The sequence below is a fragment of the Carassius carassius genome, chromosome 3 (assembly GCF_963082965.1).
Source record: "Carassius carassius chromosome 3, fCarCar2.1, whole genome shotgun sequence".
Lineage (NCBI taxonomy): Eukaryota > Metazoa > Chordata > Actinopteri > Cypriniformes > Cyprinidae > Carassius > Carassius carassius.
This window is the reverse complement of record NC_081757.1, coordinates 340,517-358,564: the sequence shown is the minus strand read 5'-3', so window position 1 is coordinate 358,564 and position 18,048 is coordinate 340,517. Positions and strand designations below refer to the sequence as shown.

The 18,048-nt window shown below is 38.9% G+C and overlaps 3 protein-coding genes across 5 annotated transcripts in view; 1 reads left to right on the top strand and 2 right to left on the bottom strand.

Annotated features, from left to right (window-relative positions):
• The first annotated feature begins 281 nt into the window (after positions 1–281).
• LOC132113422 (macrophage mannose receptor 1-like) lies at positions 282–2,304 on the top strand. Its single transcript, XM_059521185.1, has 4 exons — positions 282–412; positions 505–858; positions 1,269–1,589; positions 1,754–2,304. The coding sequence occupies exons 1-4, from the start codon at positions 376–378 to the stop codon at positions 2,119–2,121; spliced, it is 1,080 nt and encodes a 359-aa protein (XP_059377168.1). The 5' UTR covers positions 282–375; the 3' UTR covers positions 2,122–2,304.
• A 10,810-nt stretch (positions 2,305–13,114) lies between these two features.
• Positions 13,115–14,034, bottom strand: LOC132113406 (H/ACA ribonucleoprotein complex subunit 3). Its single transcript, XM_059521184.1, has 2 exons — positions 13,886–14,034; positions 13,115–13,440 (listed from the first exon to the last, which is right to left on the bottom strand). The coding sequence occupies exons 1-2, from the start codon at positions 13,937–13,939 to the stop codon at positions 13,300–13,302; spliced, it is 195 nt and encodes a 64-aa protein (XP_059377167.1). The 5' UTR covers positions 13,940–14,034; the 3' UTR covers positions 13,115–13,299.
• Positions 14,035–14,600: 566 nt separating this feature from the next.
• Positions 14,601–18,048, bottom strand: part of LOC132115547 (lysophospholipid acyltransferase LPCAT4-like) — an 8,379-nt gene continuing 4,931 nt past the window's right edge. For 2 of the 3 annotated variants that reach the window (XM_059524020.1, XM_059524019.1), the window contains 5 exons: positions 17,389–17,514; positions 17,155–17,308; positions 16,424–16,516; positions 16,136–16,271; positions 14,601–15,375 (listed from right to left, as the gene is read on the bottom strand). In XM_059524020.1, coding sequence (XP_059380003.1) covers positions 15,257–15,375; positions 16,136–16,271; positions 16,424–16,516; positions 17,155–17,308; positions 17,389–17,514 — 628 coding nt within the window. In that variant the 3' untranslated portion in view covers positions 14,601–15,256. The remainder of the gene's footprint in view (positions 15,376–16,135; positions 16,272–16,423; positions 16,517–17,154; positions 17,309–17,388; positions 17,515–18,048) is intronic. The other variant, XM_059524021.1, reaches the window with a different exon arrangement.

Below are 18,048 nucleotides of genomic sequence, written 5' to 3'. Positions count from 1 at the left end.
AATTCTGTTAAATAAGGTTCATTTTCATATTGCCTGATACTGACTGACACAGATGTCAGTATGGAAATGAATGGAAAGAGATGGACCAATACACAAATATAGAGGAAGTGAATATGAAATAGGGTTTATAGACTAGTAAACAAATAATGTGACGCTGAATGAGTGATGAGAGCAGATATAATAATCATCTGTTTGAAGCTGCAGACAGAAACATCAGACTCAGGACAGAAACACACGACCTCTAAAGTAAGAATATCTCATAAGTTCATTCTTTAATTAGACTTTGAGAGGTTAATATTCTGTCCATGTTTCACATCAAAATGAATCAGTGAATATTTAACATCTGAGTTTTTCTATATCTTTTTATCTTCAGAAATGGACCAGACTCTGTATTTCATTCTTCTTCTCATTGGTGAGTGTGTTTGTGGTTTCATTCATGATTTCTAGTTTCATTAGGTTTGATCCTGTAATGAAAAGCATTAAAGCAGCGTCTCTCTTTCACAGCTCTCTGCTCCGTATCTGAATGTGTTCAGCATCAGTATCACTTTATAAATGAGAACAAGACCTGGACTGAAGCTCAGAGATACTGCAGAGAGAAATACACAGATCTGGCCACCGCTGACAACATGAACGACACGAACGAGCTGAAGAAGAGTGTGAATGATGGAAGTGTTCAGAATATCTGGATTGGGCTTCAGAAGACGGGTCGTGATGAATGGCACTGGTCTTCAGGTGAACCTGTGCTCTATCTGAACTGGGCTCCTGGAAAACCAGAAGGCAGAGATTGTGGTATGATGAAAAATGGAAAATTTGAGGATTTGTCATGTAGTGATGAACGATATTTCATCTGCAACAACAGTGAGTGCAGATATTTAAAATCACAACAACACTTCATTTATAGATGTACATTTAAAAAATGTATTGTAATGTATTGTAATTTTCATTAATTTCTAAATGAGTAATCTACTGTCCAAGTAAATGTTTCTGTTACATTTCAACATTTATCTGCAGTGTAACAATGTCCTCTGTTTGATCATTCTCTCATCCGAGTCTTTGTGTCTGAATCCAGTGTTCTGGAGAGACATATAAGAGCTTTATAATAATCAGGATGTTCCCAGATGTTACTTCATGTTAAATATGTTACATCTTTAAAATAATCCTGAATATATTGTGAATATTCAATATATCACTAGCTTCAGAAGCAGCTCAAGTTGAATGACATGTTTCTGATGTTTATGAAAATGCTTTTATTTTATTTTTCCTTAAAGCAAACACGAAATTTGTCTTAGTCAATCAGGCGATGAAATGGAGAGACGCTCAGAGTTACTGCAGACAGAATCAAACTGATCTGCTCAGTGTGAGGAACCAGAACGAGAATCAACAGGTTCAGCAGTTCATTAGTGATAATCATTTATGTCTGTTCAGAGACTCATGGCAGTGGTCAGATCAGAGTGACTCTTCATTCAGAGACTGGGACACTGGTGAACCTGATAATAATGGAGGTCATGAAAACTGTGCAGCTGTTAATGCTCAGAGAAAATGGTTTGACGTCTCTTGCACCAATCAATATCCTTTTGTGTGTCATGAAGGTGAGTAGATCTTCACTAAACACACACACTCCATCATCACCTCCAGATCTCTTAAAGTTCACTCTACATGTCTGACATGACAAATTCATCCCCAGTGTTTGTTCTGCATGTTGTTTTAGATCAGTCTCTCTCTAGTTTCTGCTTGTGTTTGGTTTGGTTTCCAGATAAACTGATTGTGATCCGAGAGACTGTGACGTGGTCTGAAGCTCTGAGATACTGCAGACAGAATCATGTGGATCTGGTCTCGGTTCATTCAGAAGAGATGCAGCGTCATGTGATGAACGTGGTTAAACGTGCGTCTACTGCCGAGGTGTGGTTGGGTTTACGTTACTCTCACATTTTGGGCATCTGGTACTGGGTGAGTGGAGAGACTGTGTGCTATCAGAACTGGGCTCCAGGGAACGGCACATCAGAGGAGGACTGTGAACACACAGTGAGATCTGGAGCAGTTCAGTTTGGAGGAGATCAGCGCTGGATCAGCCTTTCTGAGACTCACAAACTCAACTTCATCTGCAGCAGATACTCAGAGTGAAGAATCTTTTCTCTGTCTTTCTGATTTTCTTTCATGTTAAAGTTGCCAGAAGTCTTTCTGTATTTGAATTATCATGGAATAATGTGCTCTTAACAGCAATGTTTAATATTCTTTTAGATGTGTAAAACACTAAAATAATATATGTCTGTGTTTTAAGAATCTCTCGGTATATCTGGTGTGGTCTCTTTAATTAGTATATTAAGTGACTGGTTTGATGTGATTTTAATATATTTTAAAATGTAATTTATTCCTGTGATTTTAAAGCTGAATGTTTAGCATCAATACACCAGTCACATCCTTCAAAAATCATCCTAATATTCTGATTAGCTGCTCAAAATACATGCAATATGTATTATGTTGAAAACATAAGAGTATATTTTTACCAGGTTTCTTTGAAGAATATAAATCTCAGGAGAACAGCATTTATTAAATCCTATTACATTACAGTATAAATGTCTTAACCATAATTTTGGATCATTTTAAAGCATCCTTTCTAAATAAATAAAGGACACCCCCCCCCCCCCCCCAAAAAAAAAAGAATATATAAAAAATAATAATAAATACAAATACAAATTATACTGACTCCAAGCGTTTTAGCACCAAGGACCGGTTTAATGTCAGACAATATTTTCACGGACTGGGCATTAAGGTGTGAAGCATAAATACAACAAAATAAAATGATACGACTGGCATAAAAACTGTGGTATATTGTAAATATAATAATAAACATGAATCCACTGTGTATTCGTATGCAACTTTATTAGCAGCGTCCTCATAACATCGCGCCAACATAACATGAATAATATATAATGAGCGAGTACATCATTAATCCATTTTCCAAACCGCGTTTTTGTCTTATCCTTAATCACTATGGTACACCTATAATACGTGTTTATATTCGGACTATTTTAGTCTGGTTGGGGTCGGCAGCGCTGCAGAGTAGCACAGTACCTGCGTGACTCGCCGCAGATGTAAACAGAGAGAAGTAGCTCCGGCTACAATGTTCTTCCGCCAGACGCGAGTGCCAAAAGTTACCGACTGCAGCTTTAATGTAAACTAGATAAAAAAGTTTGTCAAGACAAGCTTTAAGTTGGCTTGAGAAAGCCTGACCAGAAAGTTTGAAAAGTTTGAAAATGCGAAAAGTTGAAAAAGATTTAAAAGTTTAAGAAGTTTAAAAAAGACAGTGATTAACATATTGTTAGCATAAAAAGCAAGTGACTACCATGTCATTAGCATGATTAGCAAAGTTGCTAGCATGATTAGCAAGTGACTAGCATGTACTTAGCATGATTAGCAAGGTATCTAGCATGTCGCTATCATAATTAGCAAGTGACTAGCCATGTCGCTAACATAATTAGCAAGTGACTAGCCATGTTGCTAGCATGATTAGCAAGTTAGTAGCATGTCGCTAGCATGTTGTTACCATGTTGTTAGCATGTCTCTAGCATGTTTCTAGCATGATTAGTATGCGACTAACAAGTTGCTAGCATGATTAGCATGTGACTAGCATGTTTCTAGCATGATTAGCATGTTGCTAGCATGTCGCTAACATAATTAACAAGTGACTAGCCATGTCGCTAGCATGATTAGCAAGTTAGTAGAATGTTGTTAGCATGATTAGCATGTTTCTAGCATGACTAGCATGCGACTAGCATTTTGCTAGCATGATTTTAGCATGATAAGCATGTTGCTAAATGTTTCTAGCATGATTAGCATGTGACTAGCATGTTGCTAACATGCTTCTAGCATGATTAGAATGTTGGTAGCATGTAGAATGTTGGTAGCATGTTTCTAGCATGAATAGCATGTTGCTAGCATTTTTCTAGCATGACTATCATGCGACTAACATGTTTCTAGCATGATTTTAGCATGATTAGCATGTTGCTATCATGTTTCTAGCATGATTAGCATGTTGCTAGCATGTCTCTAGCATGATTAGCATGTAGCTAACATGTCGTTAACATGTTGCTAGCATGTTTCTAGCATGATTAGCATGCGACTAGCATGATTTTAGCATGATTTAAGCATGATTAGCATGTTGCTAGCATGTTTCTAACATGACTAGCATGCGACTAGCATGTTTCTAGCATGATTAGCATGTTGCTAGCATGTTTCTAGCATGACTAGCATGCGACTAGCATGTTGCTAGCATGATTTTATCATGATTAACATGTTGCTAGCATGTTTCTAGCATAATTAGAATGTTTGGTAGCATGTCGCTAGCATGTTTCTAGCATGATTAGCATGTTGTTAGCATGTTTCTAGCATGACTAGCATGCGACTACCATGTTGCTAGCATTATTTTAGCATGATTAGCATGTTGCTAGCATGTTTCTAGCATGCAACTAGCATGATTTAGCATGATTAGCATAATGCTAACATGTTTCTAGCATGATAAGCATGCGACTAGCATGTTGCTAGCATGTTTCTAACATGATTAGCATGTTGCTAGCATGTTTCTAGCATGATTAGCATGTTGCTAGCATGTCGCTAGCATGTTTCTAGCATGATTAACATGTTGCCAGCATGTTGTTAACATGTTTCTAGCATGATTATCATGCGACTAGCATGTTGCTAGCATGATGCTAGCATGATTAGCATGCAACTAGCATGTTGCTAGCATGATTAGCATGTTGCTATCATGATTTACGCATGATTAACATGTTGTTAGCATGTTTCTAGCATGATTAGCATGCGACTAGCATGCTGCTAGCATGATTTTACCATGATTAGCATGTTGCTAGCATGTTTCTAGCATGACTAGCATGCGACTAGCATGTTGCTAGCATGATTTTAGCATGATTAGCATGTTGCTAGCATGTCGCTAGCATGTTTCTAGCATGATTAACATGTTGCCAGCATGTTGTTAACATGTTTCTAGCATGATTATCATGCGACTAGCATGTTGCTAGCATGATGCTAGCATGATTAGCATGCAACTAGCATGTTGCTAGCATGATTAGCATGTTGCTATCATGATTTACGCATGATTAACATGTTGTTAGCATGTTTCTAGCATGATTAGCATGCGACTAGCATGCTGCTAGCATGATTTTACCATGATTAGCATGTTGCTAGCATGTTTCTAGCATGACTAGCATGCGACTAGCATGTTGCTAGCATGATTTTAGCATGATTAGCATGTCGCTAGCATGTTTCTAGTATGATTAGCATGCGACTAACATGTTGCTAGCATGATTTTAGCATGATTAGCATGTTGCTAGCATGTTTCTAGCATGATTAGCATGCGACTAGCATGTTTCTAGCATGATTAGATAGATAGATAGATAGATAGATAGATAGATAGATAGATAGATAGATAGATAGATAGATAGATAGATTGTTTATTTAGCCACACGACAATGCCGGTGGAATTTGTTTTCGGTACAGTATGTTTAAGCTCTACATCATCATACATTACAAACAACAAATAGACAAAACACTTCACAACATGTAACAATACAAGATACAGTGGGTACATGACCATGCGTAGTGTATGAGAGGAAAAACTAAACTAAAGAGAGGAGTTCAGAGTCCTGATGGCTATGGGAAAAAAGCTGTTTGTGAAGCATTTGGTCTTGGTAGAGAGTGACCTGTAGCGCCTCCCTGAGGGAAGGAGCTGAAAAAGGTGGTTCGCTGGATGTGAGGGGTCAGAGATGATTTTCTTGGCCCGCTTTACAGTCCGATATGTATAGAGGGAATCGATTGAAGGCAGTGGTTTCCCTATGATCTTGGATGCTTTGTTGACAGTCTGCTGTAGTTTTTTCTTTGTTTGGCAGTCTGTACTACCATACCATACTGTTATTGATGATGTAATGATGGACTCGATGATAGCGGAATAGAACAGAACAAGGAGCTGATGTCTGATCCGGTATTTTTTAAGCTGTCTGAGGAAGTAAAGTCTTTGTTGAGCCTTTGCAATGATTTGATTAGTGTTAGTTGTCCACTTCAGGTTATTGCTAATATGTGTTCCTAGGAATTTAAAGGAGTCAGTGATGGTGATTGAATTGCCATTTATTTGTATTGGTGTTTTAGGAAATGGCCTATGTCTAAAGTCAACAACACTGTAAAACCCGACAAGTTAACTTAACTCAAACCGTTTGAGTAAACCGATTGCCTTGACTGTAATACCCGACAATTAAACTTAACTCAAACCGTTTGAGTAAACAGATATCCTTAAGTTATGTTAACTCAAACCATTTGAGGTAACCGATTGCCTTAAACCGTTTAAGTTGAAAAAACTCACAGTTATGAGTACTCTGAACTTAATTCAGTTGAGTTCACTGAAAGAAGATGTACATTGCAATTAAGATTAACTAAGTGCTGATTGAGTATTAGTGATGAACAGCTGCTGTTAACAAACAGAATCACAGAAGAAAAGAGAAACACAAGAACTACTACAACTGACTTCAGACACAGCCTTAGATGAAATCAACTGAAATAAAATACATGAAATCTCTCAAGATCTGATTAAACAACCCCACAAACAGCATCACCAGCTCCACTTATTAATAACCAGACTGACTTTATTTCTGTCAGACGTCTACAGAAGATCTTATTGAGAATGAACTAAGGTTTAGATGTTGATTTATTGTTTCATTTGAAGTAACCATGTTAGAGATCAGTGTTTGCTTTAGTTGTGCTCTTGACCCTTTACTTCTGTCTTAGTGTTTTCTCTGGCTGTTATAACCGTGTGTTTCTAAAACACATTTGTTGTAATTCAAAAGCCCAGAAGAAATGCCATCAGGTGTTAATCTGTACCTAGGTGTAGGTTGTTATACTTTATATTTGTGATGATAATTATTCATTATTATTCACAATTATTGAGCTGTACGGAGTCTAATCTTTGATGAAGTAGGTGTTGTGTAATTTGTAGAAGTGGTTCTAGTAAAAAATGACACTAAGAGCCAGTGGTTCTGTGATAATTAGTTAATATAAAAATGACTTTCGAAACATTTTGTACACATACATTTTTCTTCTATGCCAGTAATTGGTCAAACACAGACATTAATAATCAGAATATGAACCTCTACAATGGTGACGAAAAAAAACATGCTGAAATGCATGCTGGGTACTATTGTATTACAAAACTCATCCATGGCTCCCAGCATGCTCTGCAGCATTTTTTTTTTTATGGTCACCATTGTTGAGGTTCATATGCTGATTATTGATGTCTGTGTGTGACTAATTGACACCATAGAAGTCCAAACTGTTTGGAAAGTCTTTGTATTATCTGATTATCACAGAACCACTGGCTCTTAGCATCCATTTACTATAATCAATCAAATACACAACACCTATTTCATCAGAGATTAGACTCCATACAGTTCAATAATTGATGATTATCATCACCAATATAAAGTATAACAACCTACACCTAGGTACAGGTTATCACCTGATGGCATTTCTTCTGGGCTTTTGAATTACAACAAATATGTTTTAGAAACGCACGGTTATAACAGCCAGAGAAAAGACTAAGACAGAAGTAAAGGGTCAAGAGCCCAACTAAAGCAAACACTGATCTCTAACATGGTTACTTCAAATGAAACAATAAATCAACATCTAAACCTTAGTTCATTCTCAATAAGATCTTCTGTAGACGTCTGACAGAAATAAAGTCAGTCTGGTTATTAATAAGTGGAGCTGGTGATGCTGTTTGTGGGGTTGTTTAATCAGATCTTGAGAGATTTCATGTATTTTATTTCAGTTGATTTCATCTAAGGCTGTGTCTGAAGTCAGTTGTAGTAGTTCTTGTGTTTCTCTTTTCTTCTGTGATTCTGTTTGTTAACAGCAGCTGTTCATCACTAATGCTCAATCAGCACTTAGTTAATCACTTAATTACTTGAATGCAAAGTTTCAAAACTTACATGGTTTAAATCAAGGCAATCGGTTTACTCAAACGGTTTGAGTTAAGTTAACTTGTCGGGTTTTACAGTGAATGAGTTCCTGGGTTTTGGCTGTGTTGAGCTGGAGGTCATTGTTCGAACACCAATTTACAGCTTGGTCCACCACCATGCGGTACTGTGTTTCATCATTGTCTGAGATGAGGCCTACAATGGTTGTGTCATCCGCATACTTTATTATTTTCACTGAAGTGTCCATGGATCTAAAGTATGATGTATAAAGGGAAAAGAGCCAAGGGGAGAGAACACAGCCCTGAGGAGCTCCTGTACTGAGGGTGAGAGGGTCTGAGGTTATGTTATTAACTTTCACCCTCTGTGATCTATTCCACAGGAAGCTCCTTATCCAGTGGCATATGGCTGGGTCAATGTTCATGTCCAAGAGTGTGGTAAAGAGTTTAAATGGGTTAATAGTGTTAGAAGCGGAACCAAAGTCTATGAACAGGATGCGTGTATAGGTGTTTGTTGATTCCAGATGTTGCAAGGTATGGTGGAGTGCTATGCTGATTGCATCCTCAACGGACCGGTTGGCTTGGTAGGCGAATTGATATGAGTCCATCTTCAAGGAAGTGCAGGATTTCAGGTATGCCAGAATAATCCGTTCAAATGCTTTCATTACCACAGATGTTAGGGCAACTGGTCTGAAGTCCTTGAGGCAGGTGATCTTTGAGGACTTTGGCACAGGAATAATGATGGAGCATTTAAAGCATTGTGGGACTGTACATTGGCTTAATGAGATGTTAAAAATGGTGGAAAAAACAGGCGCTAATTGAGCTGCACAATGGCTAAGCAAAACAGGACTGATCCCATCCGGCCCTGCTGCTTTCCTGATCTTAAGCCTCTTAAATGTAGTTCTCACCTCATCCTCCTGGATGCAGAAGGGTGGTGTTGATATGGGGTCGGGGGAATGACTGGTGAGGTAGGTTTTTCAAATCTTGCATAAAAGTGATTTAATATGTCTGGGAGACTTGGATCACTGTTTAGGGGGGAGATGGAGCATTTTTTGTAGTCTGTCATGTCCTTGAGATTTTTCCATATTGATCTTGAGCTGCTTGATGAAAATTGTTGTTCCAGTTTCGTTCCATAACTCTGCTTTGCTCTCCTTATAGCAGCTCGTAGTTTATATTTGGCAATTCTGTATTGACTCTTGTCTCCACTTTTGTATGCACAGTTCTTTTCTTTGTGTAAGAGATGTAAGTCTTTAGAGAACCATGGTTTTTTATTGCCATAGAATGTCACTGTCTTGGTGGGGATGCATATTTCCTCGCAGAACTTTATGTATGACGTCACAGTATCAGTGAGTTCATCGAGGGAGTCACAGGCTGCACTGAATATGTCCCAATTTGTGCATTCGAAACACCCTTGAAGCGTTTCAATGGCATCTATGGACCAGGACCTGACAGATTTGGATGTTTTCTTAACGGATTTAAGCTTTTGTCTGTACTTCGGAATGAGGAGCAACACAGCATGGTCAGACCTACCCAGTGGAGCCCTCGGGAATGCCCGGTAAGCATCTGAAACAGAGATATAGCAGTGATCCAGTATTTTGCTATCTCTGCTGTGGCAAGTGACTTGTTGCTTGTAGTTTGGGAGTTCAGATGACAGGTTTGTGTGGTTAAAATCACCTAACACGATGACAGACGTATCAGGGTTGGAGTTTTCAACAGACGAGATGTGTTGGGAGAGATCGCTAATGGCATTGTGGTGGAACGTAAACCCCAATTAGTATAATTGAGGCAAATTCTTCAAGATCGGGAGAACAGTGACGATGAAGGATTGTTGAATTGTTACACCAGCGCTGATTTACCATGAGAGAAATACCCCCTCCTTTAGATTTGAGGGATAGTTTGACTGACCTGTCAGCTCTGAAGATAGTGAAGCCAGGGGGGGTTACCGCCTCGTCAGGAACCGATTGATCCAGCCATGTCTCGGTAAAGCAGAAGGCCGAGCAGTCACTGTAATTCCTATCCGTTTGTGTTAAAAGCAGAAGTTCATCCATTTTATTTTTAAGGGATCGCACATTTGATAAGATCAGTGCGGGTAGTGGGGGCCGGTAGGGCCGTCTCCTGAACCTGGAGACCACTCCAGTTCTCCGTCTTTTTGTGCTAGATGTATTTCCCCATGGTGGCGATCCAGTGTTGTTTACATCCAGTATATCCTCTGGAATGTTGGCAAATAATTCCAAATTGTCAGGTGTAATCCTCCTGATATGTAACAACTCCTCACGACTATATGATGTGATGCATGATGTTTTCCTCACATAAACAGGTTTCTAGTATGATTAGCATGTTGCTAGCATGTTTCTAGCATGACTAGCATGCGACTAGCATGTTGTTAGCATGTTTCTAGCATGATTAGCATGTTGCTAGCATGTTGCTAGCATGACTAGCATGCGACTAGCATGTTGCTAGCATGATTTTAGCATGATTAGCATGTTGCTAGCTTGTTTCTAGCATGACTAGCATGCGACTAGCATGTTGTTAGCATTTTTCTAGCATGACTAGCATGCGACTAGCATGTTGCTAGCATGATTTTAGTATGATTAGCATGTTGCTAGCATGTTTCTAGCATGATTAGCATGTTGCTAACATGTTTCTTGCATGACTAGCATGCTACTAGCATATTGCTAGCATGTTTCTAGCATGATTAGCATGTTGCTAACATGTTTCTAGCATGACTAGCATGCGACTAGCATGTTGCTAGCATGATTTTAGTATGATTAACAGGTTGCTAGCATGTTTCTAACATGACTAGCTTGCGACTAGCATGTTGCTAGCATGATTTAATGCCGCGTTCCAGGCAACCTTCTACCCGTGAAACTGCACTGGAACAGCAGTCAAACCCGTGACTTCCCACCCGTGAACTCGTACTAGATAGATGTACTCCGAGTTAAGAACTCTGACGTCACATAGCCTGCGAAACAACAATGGCAGCCTCTACGGATAATATTGCCTATGGATGCAGTGTTTACGCAAGTGGTGCACGTTAAAAAAACGATTTTAGGACAATATAACATTGCAATAAAATTAATAATCTAGCTACAATTGCTTGCGCTCAGGAAGTTTGGCGTGACTTGCCTGGAACGCTATAAAGTCGTGAGTCGTGGTTTGAAATGTGACTTACGGCCTCAAAAACCTGCCTGGAACGCAGCATTAGTATGATTAGCATGTTGCTAGCATGTTAGCTCCGCCCACTCCCGGAGAAACCGGCATATCTTCTGCTTGTTCGAAAATATGAATAATTCTAAATGAACTACATTATTTTGACAGGAGAAGACAACAAAGAATATAGTTTACATGTAGCATGTCGATTCAGCGTGGTAAGACCATAGACTGTATAAAAACATGGACGTAGTGTCCGTGACGTCACCCGTAGACTCCTGAAGAGAGTTTTTGAAGCCTAAAGTGTGTAGAGCGGGCCGTCGCCATCTTGGCAGCGCGTCACCGCGCGACTCTCCCGGACAATCAAAAATGGGCAAAAAGGCGGGAGCTAGTTGCTGTAGCCACACCCACCTAGCACGACGGCAGTGTCAGCAGCGGCAATCCACCTGTCACTCAAGTGGCTACGCCCTTAATTATGCAGAACTTTAAGTCTTAATATAATTTAAACGGATGAGTTATAAAAAAATTCACCCCCCTCACAGTTGTCATGAAGGGCAAAATTAGCTATTTAGACCAAAATCATTTTTGAACCAGGCTGTAAACATGTTTTTTCCTGCTGTAAAGTTGGGCATTTTAACATGGGGAGTCTATGGGACTGACTCCCTTTTGCAGCCAGCCTCAAGCGGCCAGTCGATGAATTGCAGTTTTAGTCACTTCCTTATTGGCCTCACGAGAGAGAGCGGGAGGTTGGCGCTCGGGTAAGACTCTCGCTCTCTCTCTTTGCATGTGTGAGAAACAGAGCTATCAGCAAAGCGACGGCGAGTCGTGCTCCTTCACACAGATTTTACAGTTCGGCAAATACCATAGACAGTAAAAGAGGCAAATACAGGTGTACTGTGCGTCCATTGAGATGAATTGAAAAGTACAGATCGCTTGATGGAGAGAGAACTGTGAAGCGCTCAGTGTTCAGCGAGTGAAAATATATCTGCGCCAATCTTATAATAGCCTCGAACACACACACACTGGCGAGTAAAATCTAAGAATTTATTAGCCAATGGCTAACAATAGACATAATTTACTCGCCCTGAGTAAAATTTATTCACATATGCGAGTGATTTACTCGCAATGTAGAGGCTGTTTTGACGGTTTTCCGTGAATACCTTTAAATTGACACTGGTTTTACTCAAATGAAACGGTAAAATGCATGTGAAGTGACTCAGAACAGTTCTGGTGATGTTGTATGTCCTCATTATTGCAAGCGTCATTCGCTTCAGTCTGTAGTAAACAAACCAATCATTAATTCACACAGAGACGCGCAGAACATGCAGGATGCAGATTTCAACCAACTTTTGCGGCTTAACATTTACAGATACTGGTCCATATGGAGATTTGATAAATTTATTCTAACTTTGACAGATTCCGTGACTGTCCATATTAAAATATAAGTTTCATTTTCATGACTGGATTTTGAGATTCCGTCCGCGTTTTCTGCTTCGCGGAAATCATCCAGAACCGGGTTTGAACGGGTCCTCGGTACCACCGGTACTTACAGAAACCTGGTACCGTGACATTTTCATTTTTTTAGTACCGACTTGGTACCGAAGTACCGGGTCTTTTGACAACACTAGTTAGAAAATAGAGTAAATGAAATCACCCATAAGGTGATATGTCTGATTAACACACACACACACACGTGAATACTCAGTTTGAAGAACTCTTTTGTCTCAGGTTTCTAGATACTAGGTTTATGGAAGATCAACCTCACAGGATCACCAGTGTTTGGTGTATGTCATGTTATGATTTAACCACTAGATGCCCATATGTGTGTTTAATAAACATCGCCTCCATGTATTTAGCTCTAGTCTAATTGCTGTAGTTTTACTGGTCATAATAGCTTATTTCTTTTATGTTTTGCATTGAATTGTATATTTAGACATTATCAAACACTCAATGTTTATACGTTTAAAGATTAATTGTTCACACCTGGGTGTTATTTTATGACATGTATTTATTAGAATAAACAGAGTCAGCAGTGTGTTTGTAGAGGAGAGAGTAAACATGACATGATTCAGTCGAGAGGAGTGAGCTGTGTGAAGTGCACTGATGGTCAGTCAGTCTGTTAGAGAGGAACAGGTCGTCTCAGAGCACGGGTCTTCATCATTATGATGATGATGGTCTCAGAGCACGGGTCGTGGCTGTTGGGTCAGCAGCAGGCCGAAGCGCTTCTTGATGGTCACTCGGTGTCTGGAGAACTTGTCGTCCGGTGAGAAGCGTGCCGGATGAGCCGAGCTGGTGGGCTGACCGCTCGAGTCCACTTTCTGCAGAAAAACAGAGAAATCATTCATTTAAAACCTGTCAACAACACTGTACTTCTTCATTACACAGCTGAAGCTGCATACAATAACAAAACACCAAAAAATGCATAACACCCCAGTGATCTTTGAGAAACTGTACAATAAAATACAGCTCATTATTAAAATCGACATGTATTATGTCTTTAATGCTATTAACTATTGCTTAAACCACCATGATAATCATTCAGTAGCACCCAACAGACAGAGAACACTTCCGGTTGAGTATTTGATACCAAATGAGATCGTTCTGGGAACCAACAAAAGGTGTTTTATTAGCCAAAGACGCTTTTATACACTAATAATATACTTTGAACGTATACTATCGTTATAATACAGTTTTGATGTTGACATTACAATGTTATGATGTTTAAAACACATAACGTTACTATGTAACGTGTATATAACTCACCTTCAGAGTATAAACCCTGTCGCCGTTTTCGTTCAGATAATACTGCAGGAACATGATCAACTGATCACACACCGGACAGTGAAGTTTATTTAGGTGATTATCTGAGCTGAAAGCAGATTTATATTCTGTCGCCAGCAGCTAAAAACAGCCACGTGTGGCGACCTTACAGTCTATGGTGGCGACTCGCGAGCGAAGCCAAAAGAACCCGGATGTGCGACTCACCGCGCAAAGGAGGACGGGAAACTGAGTTTTTTAAAAGGTCACTTGGGTGGAGAAAGGCCGCTAGCTACTGTACGACATAATAAATAACAATATTAATGTAAATAAACATCGTTACGTATAATAAATACTAATTATGGACAATGTTATCAAAAATGTTCAGTATTCATTGTTTTTTTTTTTTATAGGAACACAGGTATGATTAGCCTATTTTAACAACGTTTTTTAATCTATTTTTTGTCTTGTTGTGTGGACGCTAATAGTTATCATTGTGGGTGTTTCTTTCATGTGTAAACAGACTTGAAGGCTTGTTGTTTGATGAAACATGTTTATTTTTCTCTCTCTCAGGAGCTTAATAAAGATCTAAAACGATTCCCAAAGAACGATTAACGTTTGTATTAAACAGACAAACCTGAAGAAATCAGACAAGATTGAGAAAAATAATGCAAACAAACAAAAATAAAAAAACACAAGAGACAACATATAAGATGAAAGATCGTTGGACAAGAAACTGATTTAATCAAAATTAACATGAAAAGAGAAGATTTACATTGTGATTTTCAACGCAAGACAGAAGCGTATCAACGATTGCAAAGAGACGTGACCGAAAGTCAATGAACAAGCAACAAACATTTCAGAAAAGATGAATGAGCACTTGACAGTAACAAACCATAAAAACAAACCACAAAATACATCAAGTCCTCATTTAAGAATGTTAATATATTAAAGTATAAAATATGACACTTCAGCAGAAATCCTTCGCAGTAAAGTACGCATTGAGTTTTTCCAATAAACAAAGCTTAAAATGACAAAACTATAAAAAATTTAATACGCAAACAGATCCTTCGGACTTCATGATAAAATATATTTATATATAAAGGCATCTGTACTGTATCAGTAGTAGTTGTGCTATAATCTCACAATATAATTCCCAGCGCAGAAAACAGTAACACTCAAGAATGAAATCACGTAAAGGTAACCTCGAACTACATTCTCAGCTCACTCTCAGTCCATGCACGTTAACGTATGAGCAGTCGACCGAACGAGAACTAACACTTGGCTTGGGGTACAGATGTTGAATATTTCAGATGTTCGTCCCAGCATTGCGATGAAACCTCATAGTAGGACTTCGTATCGGTCGCTCCATAACGGTTATAAACCGTTGTGGTTTCCGTTGGGAATCCCATTGTGTTTTCCGTCTCTGGAGTGGAGATACTCAGTAAAGACTCTGTGATAAACTGGATGCGTCGTCAATAAGTCCTGCAGAGAAGCTTTAGGAGATGAACACACAACCAATTAGCATACAACAGTCAAATATTAGCATTATAGGCTCAAACTAATGGTGTGCGATACTGACGACAAATGACAAACCAATATTTTTTGGGGAATTTGTTTTTATTTTTAACGATATTTTGTGTATTTTGTTTTTGTGCTTGTATCTTCGCTGGGTTTAGAATTTTTTCTTTTTACTTTTTTAACGCCACGTCAGCTTCTAAGGATATGTTCATGGCGAGAGCCTGGTTAACTTATTCAAAATTGGTCAAAGATAAATAAGACACTAAAACCACCAGTAGATGACAGCAAGTCTGAATGTGATTCACTGAGTCATTTGTTCAAATGATTCGTTTAAAACAGCAGTTTCATTTGAAAATCCAGTCTTTATGAATGGCTAACTGAATCAGTGACTCAAATGATTCATTCCAAAACAGATTCGTTCAGGAACCAAACGCCATAGTGTTGTTCTGAAATACACAAATAGTGTAGAACGATTTTCATTGGTGAAACTGAAAAAAAAAAAAAAAAAAAAACACAATATTGTGTTTAAAATGCAACACAATATTAACACATTGTTTTTTGAAATGCTGTATTCATCACACAATGAATGCTTTTGGACTCTCAAGACATGTTTTTGTGTGTTTTTTCAAAATGAGTGACAAACCTGATCATTTCTACTCACATGTCGACAACTATAATGATATCACTGTAGACGGTAAATATTGCACACCTCGGCTCAAATGTAGTGTTTTTTACCTTCAGTGGGTCGCCCCCTGGTGGTCAGCGCCGTGTACATCTCTGTGATCGAGTGCTGAGGGACACCCACCAGCGCCCCCATCAGGACAGACAGATCATCTGCGCTCAACAACCCGTCCTGGTCTGCATCGAACCACTGAAGACAGACACGGTTCAGAGCAGCATTTACACTGAAAACACTGTTATCATGAGCAGCTTGTGTGTAAATGAACACAGTGCTGCGCTTCACTCTCAAACAAGCATCTGAGTGCATCTGTATGTAATAACATCACACACACACACTCTCACCTTGAAGGCAGTGTGTATGAGAGACTCCAGACTCCTGAACCCAGAAACAGCAGAAACACTCAGACAGATCTGCCTCAGATCCACCGTATCGTCCTGCAAACACACACTCACTTCAACACAAATACACAGATCTGCGGTTTCCTGCTCAGATGGATAAAAGCGTCTTGTGTGCTTGTAAATGTTAACAAATTATTTGGAAGTAGCTAATTATTTTGCTTCTGAGCCAAAACAGCAGCACACACACACTCACAACTGCTGGTTTATCAGGTACATTTACACATGAGAGGAAACATCACTGATATTAGTGACAACAATACAGCTGGTCAGTCTCATGTTTGACTGACTCCATTTATTGGCTTATAACCAAATGCACCAATTTAAGTGCGCATTTTCAGCGAATAACAATAAAATTAAGAAGATATTTTGAAGAATGTTGACGGTAGCCATTGACTTTCATAGTTATTTTTCCCATACTATTGAAGCCAATGGCTACCATCATTATTTGGTTACTGATGTTCTTTAAAATGTCTTTTGTGTTCAAAAGAAGAAACTCATACAGGTTTAAAATCTTGAGGGAGAGTAATTGATTTTAACTTTTTTTTGGTGCACTGTCCCTTTAAAACAGTGTTTATCTTTCCAAGCCACTCTTATTATTTTAAGGTCATATTTGCACCTGTGGATCGGTGTTCACGAGGGTAATAAATGATGAACAGATTCTAACACTGTGGTACCTTTGAGTAAAGCGAGCAGATCTTCACCGCCGTCTTTCTGTCCTTCAGCCCCAGAAGAGCGGTCAGGTGATCGGCCGTTACCATGGAGCTCTGGCCTGAGTGACAGCTGTCAATCAAATGATTCATCACAGCCTCCACATGAGCTCGAGTGAGACTGCAGAAGAACCAAAGAGTGTAAGACCAACAGGTGGAGAGGAACTACACACACACACACACACACACACACACACTCACCCGTGTTCACGGAGCAGTCGGAGTGTGTCGTGTGCCGGAGGCTCCAGGGGAAGTGAGAGGTTTCCCAGCTTCTGAACAGGACACCGACCCTCCATCACGTAATCAGTGGCAGGAACACACAGAGCTCTACGAAGAAAAACAACAGGCCACACCAAATACAGCTCACATAATACAGCATTTCAGTCAGAAATCAGTCTCAAACCTATTATTATCTTTTACAGCAGATGAAGTGCTGTGTTTAACATGACATTATCAGAAAACAGGAGTTCAAATAAACTAAAACTACTGTAAATATGCTAATGAACAACAATGATGAAGTGCTAAAATGACAAACTAAAATTAAAAGGTAAAAAAGAAACAAACTAACAAAAAAAGACAAAGGCAAACAACGGAGATAAAAAAATAGATCAAAAAGAGTATATAAATGAATTTTAAATGAATGTTTTTCGTATTTTCCATTTCTATTTGAATTTTTAGTACTTTTTTTGTTATGACTACATACACTTAGTTCTAGTTTTATTTCAAGTAAGACTTGTTTTTAACTCTTTAGTTAACGGCAGGCTCTGTTTTTAAACCTCTTGTGCTGCCGACTGCATCTGAAGGTACAGCAAGATTATTACTGATTACACACATTTCAATCAATACAGAGAATAAACAATC